The sequence below is a fragment of the Crotalus tigris genome, unplaced genomic scaffold (assembly GCF_016545835.1).
Source record: "Crotalus tigris isolate CLP2741 ecotype Arizona unplaced genomic scaffold, ASM1654583v1 scf7180000024427.8105951120:4207309, whole genome shotgun sequence".
Taxonomy (NCBI): domain Eukaryota; kingdom Metazoa; phylum Chordata; class Lepidosauria; order Squamata; family Viperidae; genus Crotalus; species Crotalus tigris.
Window position 1 is genome coordinate 2,321,838 of NW_024100595.1, and position 13,834 is coordinate 2,335,671.

At 40.8% G+C, this 13,834-nt stretch overlaps 1 protein-coding gene across 1 annotated transcript in view; it reads left to right on the plus strand.

Moving 5' to 3' along the window:
• ITGAL (integrin subunit alpha L) overlaps positions 1-12,975 on the plus strand; it is an 86,531-nt gene extending 73,556 nt beyond the window's left edge. The window contains exons 22-30 of the mRNA XM_039330469.1: positions 1,289-1,368; positions 3,100-3,186; positions 4,049-4,124; positions 5,565-5,678; positions 8,689-8,757; positions 9,341-9,445; positions 10,301-10,396; positions 11,184-11,291; positions 12,102-12,975. Coding sequence (XP_039186403.1) covers positions 1,289-1,368; positions 3,100-3,186; positions 4,049-4,124; positions 5,565-5,678; positions 8,689-8,757; positions 9,341-9,445; positions 10,301-10,396; positions 11,184-11,291; positions 12,102-12,287 — 921 coding nt within the window. The 3' untranslated portion in view covers positions 12,288-12,975. The remainder of the gene's footprint in view (positions 1-1,288; positions 1,369-3,099; positions 3,187-4,048; positions 4,125-5,564; positions 5,679-8,688; positions 8,758-9,340; positions 9,446-10,300; positions 10,397-11,183; positions 11,292-12,101) is intronic.
• Positions 12,976-13,834: the final 859 nt, after the last annotated feature.

Below are 13,834 nucleotides of genomic sequence, written 5' to 3' on the forward strand. Positions count from 1 at the left end.
GCGTTCGTGGTCGTGCTTCCTCTTCATGGAGGGTGTCAGTTTGCTTCATGTATGGATTGGGGGGGTTTACATGAAGCAAACTGACACCCTCCATGAAGAGGAAGCACGACCACGAACGCGAAGCCAAGGAATGGCAGGGCAGCCCAAAATCTTGAATCCCTCTGCAACTCAGACTAACCTGAGCACAACCAAACAGAACACTCCCCCAGCCAATCAGAGCACAGCCAACCCCCCAGCCAATCAGAGCACAGCCAACCCCCCAGCCAATCAGAGCACAGCCAAGCCCCTAACCAATCAGAACACACCTCCACCCAATCAGAACACAGCCAAGCTCCCACCCAATCAGTTCATACCCCCACTGGCAGTTAAAAGGAAGAAACAGCTAAGACCACACATTGCTGCTCAAGCACGAAGCTGAAAGCACCAGCCTGAAGATGACGAATGGGACTTCGTCGAAACGTCGCCAAGACACTTCCAATTTTACGTGGGAGAAAACCCGAACAACCAAAGACCTACATACAAATACCCGCGAAAACCTCAGAAAACATATATATATATATATATATATATATATATATATATATATATATATATTCAATAATGATGGTGAAAATGCGACTCCCGGGCATAATTATAAATGGAATGAATAAAGCGCGTTCACCAGGAGAGTTTAAAGTTAAAATACTTTAATTAAAGTATTTTACTATATTAAAAGGTTGCCAAGCTTTCGAGAACCAGTGCTGCCGAGAGAGGGCGAAACATAGCTCTAACAATACCCCCTGAGATATGTGAACACAAGTGCTCAAGAGAACGACAGAAGAAATCTTTACTCCGATTCCCCCTCCCACCTATCAGCTGTTCAGCAGAGAATACTGGCACAGTCTAGGAACCAAGCGCAGACGTCTATGGAACCCGTTTGAACCACCTTGTGAAACGGTCTCACAGCCCTGAAGATGTTGGGGAGTTTTCCCAACGAAAGCTTGGCAACCTTTTAATATAGTAAAATACTTTAATTAAAGTATTTTAACTTTAAACTCTCCTGGTGAACGCGCTTTATTCATTATACACACACACATACATATACATATTTATGTATGTATGTACACACATACACATATATATTTATATATATTATAATTCTAATGTAAGGATATGCATCTTCCATTGTTTAGTGAGATTAATGGGAGTGAAAGGGCTTGATCTGATGTGTCACAGGCCAGAGATGTAGAATGAAAAAGACAGTAAAATGCTTGGCAGACTATCTCAGTGTTGACCTACTCCCTCTTAGACTGTGATCCAGCTTCAGTTTGGTGTGCTCGAGAATATTGCCTGGAAAGACGACTTGGAGATGGTGGCGTATGTCACCAGGTAAACTTCAATTACTTATTTTACTGAACCATTATGTTTTATCTCTTGCAGCTTTATTATGTTAGGTGCTACCTAGAAAGTAAAATGAGCTGTCCTAATCTTAGGTCTTCCACTCAGGAGGAGAAGGGAAAGATGGAAAATTAATGAAGTTTTGGAAAGGAAAATCATGGAGAAATGGCAGGGTGCACATGGTAAAATTGGGTGGATCTGAAACTGTAAAGATCTTAAAGAAAAGAGGAAAGTGGATTGAAAAAAAAACATTAGTTTGCAGCGGCCGAGAAAACCGTGATAGCAGCCATCCGCGTATAGCTTCTATTTATTATAATTTAATGCTAATTTAGTATTTATTTACTATAACGTAGTACAGATACTCCTCACTTATGACCATAAGGGAGCACCAAATTTCCATCGTAAGTCATGATGGTCATAACTCAAGGCACCCACATGACCGTATCCAATTTTACTTTTTTTGTAGCTGTCATTAGTTGAGCATGGTAGTCATTAAGTGAACACCTTGGTCATTACAAAAGTCTATTCATGAGCATTTTTCTTTGGAAACCTGCCAAAAAGGGTGGAAAATGTCATAAATCGTGGTCATGTGACTGCAGAATGCTGCAACTAGCTGTGTAACTCTCAGAACTCTGGAATTGGGTTATAAATACCTTTTTTTGGGGGGGTGGTCTCTTATAACTTCAAATGGTTGTTAAGCAAGGATTGCCTGTTTCAGATGCTGGAGAAGGATTATCTGCATGTCAGCTATAACAAAATGTACTTGTTGCTTTCCTTCTAGCCTTTTCTCTATCCACTTCTGCATGTTTCCAACCAATACGGTCCTGAGCTTTCTTTTACCTGTTGGGCCTGCAATAATTACTGATGTCGTTGATCCATCTTGTTCTAGGTTTCTTTTGTGCACGCTTTTTATGAAGTGGGATCCATTCTGTGGCTGCCTTGATCTATCTGCCAATCATTTCTTCTTGCTATATGACCAGCCCATTTCCATTTTAATTCTTTTATTCTCTTGATGGTATCCTATACTAGTGATGGAGAATCTTTTAGAGTGTCCAAAATCCGCCCCTGCCCTGCCCCTCCATTCCACCCCCCCCACCCGCCCTGCTCTGCCCCTGCGCCTCATCTGCCCACAGGGCCACCCACCGCCTCCACGGCCTACGGCAGCCCCCCTCCCCCCGCGCCCTACAGCATCAACTGCACGCGACAGAGCGCGATGGCAGAGTCTTGTCCCGCTGCCCAGCTGGCATGTCTTTGGCTGTGCTGCTTAGTGCGGGCAGCGCTCGGGGGCGACTCTCCTCCAGAGGGGCTGCTGGTGAGGAGGTGGCCACAGGAGGAGGCAGAGCTGGGGCAACAGCACAGGTGCCCACAGAGAGGGCTCTGAGTGCCGCCTCTGGCACACGTGCCATAGGTTCGCCACCACTGTCCTATACTATTGTTTGTTCTCTAATCCATGTGTGGATCTTTCTGTCTTGTCTTGCAATGCTGAGCATGTATCTTTCCATGGCTCTTTGCGCCATTCGTAGCTTTTGTATCAATTGTGAGGGTTAGTGTCCATGTTTCGCCGGCATATGTTAAAGCAGGTGGCACACACAGATCAAAAACTTTTCTCTTCAGGGATAGGGGGAGATTGTTCTTGTTGCTTATGGATGCAGAAGTTTGGATCATCTCTGGAACAAGCAGTTCTAAGATTGTATTGTGTAATCTTGCATTACTCTCTTACAGTGAGAATGAGGACAATGCAACTCTTCCAAACAACAAAGCTCATCGTAGCATCCCTGTAATGTACCCCATCAACATCATTGTTAAGGGGTAAGACTCTGGTTGCCCTTTCTTCCATTTTTCTCCTGGAAATGATAGCAGAGCTGTATGTCACTGTAGTATAATTCCATAATTAAGCAGAATGAATCTAACATCCAGAACAAGCTAGTGCTTGTGAATCAATCACATTCTGATCATGTAACTTTACAAATACCTATGTTTGAAATTCCTGCAAAATCTTCCAGTCTCATTTCCCAGAAGATATGACATTTCCTTGGCTTTCAATAGCTGCTTATTATGGCACCATCACAAATGTAGAATATACTCTAGAGCAGGGGTGTCAAACTCGCAATATCACGTGACGTATCGCGGCTTTTTTGCCATTGCCGGCAATGGGGTGGATGTGGTTTCGCTATGATGCATCCGGCCCACTGGCTGGCAGTTTGACACCCCTGCTCTAGAGTTACTTTGGTTGGTCCCAACTTCTAAATGAGGTTTTTATTGTATGGTTTGCTATGGGGGTTCATAGAATATTAAGCAGAGTCCACCCCTTGCCAACTTTGAGTTGCAGCCCTCTCTTCCCCCCCCCCCCACCACTTGTCTTCTTTCTTTCCACAAAGAGAACCAGTTAAAAAGACTGAATGGCTGCATAATGTCTCTCACTTTAACAGTATTAGGGGCCCTCTGTCTGCAAATAACTGCAGTGTTATTTTTCCCTTTTCAGCTTGTATTGTGGACTGTTCTTAGAATTTAGAATAGAGCTGGAAGGCACCTTGGAGGTCTTCTAGTCCAGCCCCGCTGCTCAAGCAGGAGAAGAGTTTTAGTAATAATAAGACCTCTTGCTATGGCATAAATTCCACTTTGGGGTGGGTTTCCTTCCTTGCTTAACCATTCCTGCTTTTGTCTCTTGCAGGTTAGAGACATCTAGCCAATACATTGACTTCAGTTCTAAGCAGCAAGAAAACAAGAACATGACACACTCCTACCAAGTGAGTCAGCACTTGCAAGATTTACCTCAAAATAAGAACTCTGCAATGTCCTTCATGGTGCTTAAATCCAGTGGACTTGGGAGAGTGCGGCCCAAAGGCTTATTTTTAATAAAGGCCGGGCGCAGGGGGGAGGAGGCAGAGTGCTGACTTACTGTCAGCTGTCCTCTGCTAGCTGCCGACAAACTCCAGACACAGAAGGAACAGGTGACCAGCAAACTTTAATGCAAAAGCGCTTTACATAGATGTCCCCCACCCACCAACCCCACCCCAATCAGCAAGCCAGCATCTGGTCCGTATGGGCATTTCCACCGACTCCCAGCTGACGTGCGCACGCCGGCCCGACTCTCAGCTGGCTATCGGGAGCCGGGCGGTGTGTAGCGGCTCCGCCGGTTCTCCGCTGAACTCCGGACGCCAACCCGACTCCCAGCTGACTGTCGGGAGTTGGGTGGTGCTCAAGGCCCCCATGCGGACGTCGGTCGGCTGCTGGCTGCGTGCTCCCCATCTCCCGGCTCATGGCAAGCCCAGGGGCTTGACAGGGTTTTTATTCATTAAAGGAATTTATATGGCTGCCCAAGTCACACACAGGTGATTCTGTGTGGCTTACAATGTTAAATATTACCAACCATATAACGGTTGATCGCACAGTCAGCCAAATTGGGTTTGGTATTTTTGTCCATCTATCTATTTTTGTCCATCTATCAAATCTCAAGTACTTGGGATATACCGTATATGCCGGCGTATAAGGCGACTTCCGGAAGCGCTAAAATCAGCGCCAAAGACGGGGGTCGTCTTATACGCCGAGTCGTCTTATACACCGGAAATATTGGTAGTTTCCGGCGTATAAGACGACGTTCTAGGAATGCGGCTTGGTGACAAAGACAGGGGTCGTCTTATACGCCGGGTCGCTTTGTACGCTGGCATATACGGTAGGCAGATATTGTTTGATGGTGTTAAAGGTCTTGTTGCAGGATGTAAACTGTTTCAAGCAAAGCTGCCTTTTGCAATTGACCAATGGTAATGTTGTCAGTGACGATGGTGTTCAAGTGATACTCCAGATGTTTTGAGATTGCACTCAAGATGTCTATTACTATTGGTACTATCTTTGCTTTCTTTTATCACAGTTGTTCTACTTCTATTTGCAGGTCTTTGTATGTGATGATTTTCTCTACTTCTTTCTCTTCTCTTCTGCTGTCTCCAGGTATTGTAATGTCCACTATCAAGACCTTTTTGTCTTTCTTAATGACAGTGGTTAAGTGTGGTGTGGCAGATGCTTGTCTGTTTGAATTCTCAAGTTCCAGGGCACTTTGGCTTCTTCATTTGCTCTTACTTTGTCTATTTTGTGGTCCCATCAGTTCTTGCTTGCAGGCAAATGATATTTTTTTGCAGAGTTTTCAATGCACCTTTGTTGCTACTTTGCCCTTCCCCTTCCTTCACTTCCAGGTAACTAACTGGGCCCTGGGGGTGTTCCCACCGCCTAAAGTATCGGTGTATGTCAAAGTGCCAACTAAAGTTCCTGCTGGATTGATATGGAAGATTGATAAAGTCCTAACCGCGGTACGTCAGCTTTACTTAATGGAAACTCATGTGAACTGTTATTCTGTGCTCAAATATAAACTCCCAAGGCTCTATTTTAGACAATCTGGTTGGTTCCATTAAAAGGATCTACTGGAGGTGAGATCAAAACTTGCAATTTGGCAGGTGCAGCCCTGTGATCCAAGCCTATGGTTGCATCTATACAAGAGGTGGGGCTTAGATTGCAATGTCATACCCACATCTTCCAGATTTTCACACATAGACACAGGCATACACACTTTACAATTACCAGACACATTTAAATTTTTAAAAGAATACTATGAATCTTCCCTGGGATATCCTTATCTTTAAATGATTTTGTCTAAGGTAAAGAGTGTTAATGTCCTCTTTTCTAAAATATAAGTGTGTTAGGGATTATAGGAGGAGAGAATAGGTTTACAAAGGCAGGGTAGGTAACACAGCATGTTTGACATGAACCAGGTATACTTTTCTATATTAAAAAAGTTTACAGTTTATTTTGTCCCCTTGTATTACACCAGTAAGCCAATATTTTGAGTCCTCCTTTTCAGATCACTGAAATGGTTCCTGTATAACTTCCTTTCTCATACTATGTTCTGATCTAATTATGCACTTAATTAATATCTTATGTCTAATTGGAAATCATGACAAATAATCTGAGGCTACTGTACTTTGTTTTTGCTGTATTTAAAATACTCTTTTGAAAAACATTTTTGGGGTGGATTAATGTAGAAAAAAAAATCTTGAAGTTTCACTGTGTAGTTTTACAACTTTTTAAAAATCTTTCTGTAATTCTCTAAAGGCATGTTGTCTAGGAAGTCCACAATGAGTTAAAGATTTTGAGGCCAGCAGCATCTGGAGCTCCTTGCTGCCTTAGGTAGACTGAAAAAAAAAAAACGTTGTAGTGTCACAGCACAAGCTCTGCCCACTTCAGCCATCCATTTGATGTTACAATGTGTATTTTAAAAAAGGGTAGGACTTGTGCTTTGGGATGCCACAATGCTGCTTTTATTCATCTGGCCCTGTTTACCCCTCCCTCAGAGATGCCAGTGTTTGACATCCTATATTATTATTATTATTATTATTATTATTATTATTATTATTATTATTATTAATAATAATAATAATAATAATGTTGGAAGGGACCTTGGAGGTCATCTAGTCCAACCCCCTGCTCAGGCAGGAAACCCTATATCATTTCGGACAAATGGCTGTCCAGTCTCTTCTTAAAAACTTCCAGTGTTGGAGCATTCAACGCTTCTGGAGGTAGGTTGTTCCATTAGTTAATTGTTCTAACTGTCAGGAAGTTTCTCCTTAGTTCTAGGTTGCTTCTCTCCTTGAAGTGTTTCCATCCATTGCTTCTTGTCCTGCCTTCAGGCGCTTTGGAAAATAGTTTGACTCCCTCTTTAAAGATCATGTCTAGTCTTCAGTTACTAATATAGTATCAACAGATGCCTGCCAAGGAAATCTTTTATGTAGGGGATGCCTTGCTCAATAGCAGTAACTGTGAGAGGGACTTCGGAGTCCTAGTGGACAATCACTTAAATATGAGCCAGCATTGTGCTGCAGCTTCCAAAAAGGCCAAAACAGTGCTGGCTGCATTAACAGAGGGATAGAATCAAGATCACGTGAAGTATTAATACCACTTTACAATGCCTTGGTAAGGCTACACTTGGAATACTGCATCCAGTTTTGGTCACATGATGTAAAAAACATATTGAGACTCTAGAACAGTGGTTCTCAACCTGTGGGTCGGGACCCCATTTGGGGTCGAACGACCATTTCACGGGGGTCGCCAAACAAGGCTGTCCGCCATTTTTTTCCCCTTTTCTTTGGCCACACCTCTGGCACCCGGTGATGTATAAGTGGTTGGGGGTCACCACAACATGGGGAACTATATTATGGGGTCACGGCATTAGAAAGGTTGAGAACCACTGCTCTAGAAAGAGTGCAGAGAAGAGCAACAAAGATGATTAGGGGAATGGAGGCTAAAACATATGAGGAACGGTTGCTGGAATTGGGTATGTCTATATTAACGAAGAGAAGGACGAGGGGGGACATGATAGCAGTGTTCCAATATCTCAGGGGCTGCCACAAAGAAGAGGTAGTCAAGCTATTCTCCAAGGCGCCTGAAGGCAGGATAAGAAGCAACGGATGGAAACTAACCAAAGAGAGAAGCAACCTAGAACTAAGGAGAAACTTGTGACAGTTAGAACAATTAACCAGTGGAACAACCTGCCTCCAAAAGCGGTGAATGCTCCAACAGTGGAAGTTTTTAAGAAGAGACTGGACAGCCATTTGTCCGAAATGGTGTAGGGTTTCCTGCCTGAGTAGGGGGTTGGCCTTGATGACTTCCAAGGTCCCTTCCAACTTTATTATATTATTATGGATCATCGCACAGTCAGCCAGATGTTCAGACTGGATTTGGTATTTTGTCTACCTATTGAGTCCTTACCCAGGACCTGGCATAGGCAGATGTGGATGTTTGATGGTATTACAGGTATCGTTGCAGGATGGAAGCAGTTCCTAGTAAGGCCGCCTTTTGCAATTGACTAATGGCAAATTTGTCAATGCCAATGGTGTTCAAGTGGTGCTCCAGTTGTTTTGGGATTATTATTATTATTGTTGTTGTTGTTTCTCAACCTTGGTCACTTGAAGATATATGGACTTAAATTCCCAGAATTCTGGTAGTTGAAGTCCACCCACCTTCAAACGGTCAAGGCTGAAAAACACTGGCTCAAATTCATTACCATTCTCTCACTTTCTTACATATAACCAAGCTCATATGACCAAATTCTATATTCTTAAAGATAATGCATTATTTAATTTACTTAAAATGCAATATATATGATTCTCCTGTACATAGAACAAATAACTCACCAGTCTCACTACTGCAGGGAAAAAAGAAGATGCACAATTTATGCTGGCATACTTTTCTAGCGGCTCAAAGATTGGTGAACTATATATAAGTTTTGCATGACAATAATACGGAATAGCTTTTTTCTTTTTTTAGAATCCTAATGTGATGTGCCAGCCTGATAAAACGAACACAACTGTGAAGAACTATCCCAAGTTAATTCAGGTAGCTTATATCTCTAAATCTGATGCAACATTATTAAGTAATTAAAAATATGCTGCTGTACACGTGCAGGCTCGTGCATTGGGTGGTCATGTTATATAAACAACAGATGGGAGATGAAAGAGAAAAAGAAGCAGAGATGAAGTGACTGTAGTCATCCATATGTTACCTTTTTATTTTTATTTGTGTAGATTATTTGGGGGCATGGCCAGTTTCTTAAATATTTTAAATAAATGGTGTGACTCATCATGGAATTGCTTGGTCATTTAAACAATTAGCTCGCCATATAACTATTCCCATCTTAATGAAAGAAGTAACACTCTATTTTCTGATTTATCTTTTGAAGAAATAGTAAGAAACAATTTCTTCTTACCAGCCTCGGACAGGGCTATGATCTAAAAATGTCTTCCATCATTTCTTCTTTGGCAGTATTATTATTTACAAGGCAGTATATCAGGAGGCCTACTATGTATGGGAATATTAATTTAATCAAAATAAACAGTCATTTTAAGAAATCTAACAATTCCTTAAAAAGATGGTTAAGTGCAGCTGGAACCTATCTTTAACTGTACTGTTTTCTTTCTAGCATTGTGCAACTGATGAATATCTTATCTACAAATGTGATCTCGGACAGATAAATTCATCTACGATCCATATTACTGGGGTGATGTCTACCCTAAACAATACAGAGGTAAAAACAGGTCAATAACAATGATTTCTATTTATAAGAGGAATTTTCCTATTCCTCTTAAATCTGAAACCTGGAGAATGGGAAAATTTATTCCCCCCCATCTAATAAATGTTAGTTCCAATTTATTCAATATCTGAATAAGTAGGCAGGGGCATTCATTCATTAAGCTTGCAAAGGAAAAAAAACTACAGACCTACAATAAACTGAGATGAGGTATTAGGAAAGAGTCTGTGATCAGAGCAAATGTCTAATCTAGCTATCTTGGTGTCATACATATTACCCAGATTTTAAAATAACCTGCTACTACACCATGTTATGATTTTTTTGGTTTAGCTTAGCATGCTATAGGAATACAATCGGCAGCACAACTGAGTGATAAATTGCTGAACATCAAATGGTTATACACATTAAAGTTTTCTAGCTTTCTCTGAAGATCACAAATGTAATTGTGATCTTAGAATTGTCTATTCACACAGTACGTGTAATACGTCTCGAATAACCTTGTTTTCCCCTCTCCATCTATTATTGCATTCGATGAAGTGACTGTAGTTACTTCATAACAAAATTGCACGTCTTATGATTAGCAGTTTTTACTTAAGAGGTGCCACCAGCGTCCATTTGGGGACATCATAAACTAACATGGCTTTCCACCTACAACGTTTATAATTAAAAACCTCAAGCAGATGCAGACATTATTGGGCGGGCTACTTAATCTCACAAAGACTTTGAACTTAGTTCTTGCACCCACATGTGCTTGAAAGCAAATGACTTGTCTTTAAAAAAACTGGCATATTCATCATATGATTTATGCTGCCTGATGCAATGTAAACTTCATTATCCTTTTTATCTTGTTAGCACTCTCTTCAAACCAAGCTTTGCACAGCCTTGTGGGTTGAATTTGATACCGGAAGATATAAAAATTTCTATGGTCATGAATTTGCCCAGGTTCAGGTGGGTTTGTGACTGAAGTTATTTCTTTCTCTCCTTCTCTAAGAATTTTCTATATTCTTATAGTATTGTTATCTCTTCTACTATAATGTTCCTCCAATCAATCCATCTATTTTATTTAGGCTGGAGTTTCTTAGAACCATTCAGGAAGTTCACAGAAAGGTTGCAGAACACTTTTAAATTTATTGAACATTTTTCTTTACTACAATATGGTCAACTGATCAAACTGGCTACAAACCCTAAGTCCCATGATTTTTAGAACAGCTTTGATGCAATCTACTAATTTTACCTCCTGTATTAAATAAGCCATATCATCCCTTCAAATACAATCCAAAATCTAATTTGCAAGTAGGTTTTGTTAGAACCAACCCAAAACACAAACAATTGGATAAATAGTCAAGATCCTCCAAATCTCCTTATCAAGACATTATTACAAAATATGTTCAGCACACTTCTGGAATTGGTATTTTGGGGGATTTTAATTGCTTTTTCAAGAGTGTTAGCCATTTTGAGTGGATTGAAAGGCAAAGTAATAATAAATTAAGGAGGAAAACGGAAGGGAAAATGTTATGAGGTAATAAAAGTTTGCATTATCAAAATCTCCAGCTGAACAGGAGGGAGGATAAGAAACTTGCTCTGCTAGCTGTTATTATTATTTAAAGCAACTACTTAATAAAAATTCGATGGAGAAAAGATGGCCAGTTGCCAATCTTAAATGTTTATTTAAAGGGTGTCCCAGGCTGTAAAGATATGATTGTGACTTTGTGCCTTTCTTTTATATGCCCTACAGGTCACAGAAGTAGAGGTGATAATCACGATGAATTATCTCCCAATTATAATAGGCAGTGTCTTTGGAGGCTTGCTCTTGCTTATTCTCTGCATTGTAGGACTTTGGAAGGTAAGATTACTTTATTTCAAAAATCTAGAGCGATTTTGAGGAACTGAGAGTTGGGCTCTTCCTGGTCAGTTGAATTAAAAAAAGATTTGATCAGTAATATTTCAAACTAGCATTGCTAACATCCAAAAATTATTCAATTCATCCAATACTACTTTATAATGTCCGAAGTATATTGTCAGGCTACAGTTTCAGCTAGGATTATTTCTGAACATTATTTTGAGATGTCAGAAATTAAGCCTAGGATCTTTTGTTTGCAAAATGTGGATTGTATCACTGAGAGGGATAATTTCCCAATTGTTACTAATTATTGTTGATAACTCTAGCATGGCAAATTGTTTCACAGCTCCAAGAAAGAATGATTGGAATTCTTAAATTATTAAGATTGTTCAGATTTAAATCTGATCTAGCTGCTCTACCATTTGACTTACTTAACTATGAACTATATTTAATGTTCATCCAGTATTAAAAATTGAGGCTGTAAAAATGAAAGATGGCTGGAAGGCAAGACATGTTTTTATCTATTTATTTGTATCCCACTTCTATTATTTTTACAAATAATTCAAGGTGGCGAACATATTCAATACATCTTCCTCCTTCATGAGGTGACTTGGACTAAGAGAAAGGGACTGGCCCAAAGTCACCCAGCTGGCTTTCCTGGCTAAGGTAGAACTAGAATCTCCCGCTTTCTAGCCTGGCACGTTAACCACTAGATCAAACTGGCTTTCCTTACCAATTCAACATCGTTAAGCTCAGGCTGAGTCTCCCTGTCTAATTTCTGCTTCTAATGGTTTTTCTTACTTTGCATTGCAGTGTGGGTTCTTCAAACGAAATTATAAACAGAAAATAGAACTTCAAGGAGAAAATGAGAATGGCTTACAAGCAGCGGACAATCTAGAGGATGGGGCAAAGGAGGATGGTTCTAAGACAGCAACCGAGAATGAGTATGAAAGCAAACTCCTTACGGAACCATTGAGTAATGAAAACGAGAGCCAATGATCAAATCGTGTTCCTCTCCAGAGACTGCAGCCAGGCTATTTGTTATAAATGCTCAGTGTGTAAAAAAAGAAGAAGAAGAAAAAAAAACAGGAAACTTTTGTGGTGCTGGTAATGAAGACTTCCTTTTCCCTTTTAAAAAAGAAAAAAAGAAGCTATCATGGCATTTATTTCAAGTCCTTCTACTGACCGTCTTAGAAAAAGAGCCATAATAGATGTTTGCAGGAGCAGGTGACAGATACACATGATGAGATGACCAGAACAAGATGCAGGCAGACCAATGTGTTTGTCTGTGTTCTCTGCTAGTCCCTTGATCTGAGACAAATCAGCTGTTTTGTGTGCCTAACTGTTTTAAGATTCTTTTCTAGAGAATAGCAGCCTTTTGGATTCTGGATTTTGGCCTTTGTTCCTCTTATCGGTTGCACGTTAAGAAATGGGTAAGGCTTAAAAGGGGAATTGGGCCAATCCTACCTTCCCCCACTTGGCAAGGGATGAAAGAAATGTTCTGGAATTCTGGACAGTAACTACCTACAGACCATTAGATAAATCAATGTCAGGCTCCAAAACCAAGAAAGATGTGCCGAGTTACTCCAAAACAGTTTCCTTTATTGTTCCTCACCTATGGACAGAAATCTTGCCAAACTAAAGCAAACTACTAGCATCAATAAAGATATACTTTGAGAACTTTTAAGGTGGAGTTGCCTTGAGCCTCGTCCTCCCAATCAAACTATCTAAACTTTGTCGTCTCTTGGTCCTCTGGAATGTGGCCCCTCCCTCCTGGGAATCCAGACTACATTCCACCACATTAATTCCCCTTGGACATTTTTCTTCTTCTTCTTCTTGTGCCATATCCGTTATCGGACGTTGGCGATCATGTTTTTATCAGCAGCCTCACGAAAAAGTGCTGCTGAGTTTTGTCCAAACCAGTCCCTTAGATTTTGAAGCCACGATGTTCTTCTTCTGCCTGGACCTCGTTTGCCTTCCATCTTTCCCTGGAGGATTAAATGGAGTATGCCGTATTTTTCTGGGTGTCGCATCACATGTCCGAAATATTCTAATTTTCATTTTTTAATTGTTTTGATGATTTCCCTTGGCTTTCCCAGGCGGCTTATCGCCTCCTCATTTCTGATCTTGTCAACCCAGCTTATACGTAACAGCCACCTGTAAATCCACATTTCAAATGCTTCTAGTCTCTTCAGGTGGCCTTCTGTCAGAGACCAACTCTCTACTCCATAGAGCCAATCACCAGCTTACCACTTCAGCTTTCTTACCGGAGTCTAAAACCCTCAAGAGTGAGAGGAGAGAAAACAGAATGGCTTGGATCCTGGTCAAGAGCTTCACCATCTTAAGCACCATTTTGGCCCTGTAGGATGTCTCTAAATACTCTTGATTTGATTTATATTTCTTCCCAAGTTTACTATGGGATGGGAACGTAATAAGGGATGGGAACATCCACCCCCAAACATTGAAACAAAAAAAACATGAAGGGTAACAAATGACAATCTGTTGCTGGCTAAGCCCTTGGAAATAGTAAAGTATTCTGTCATCAG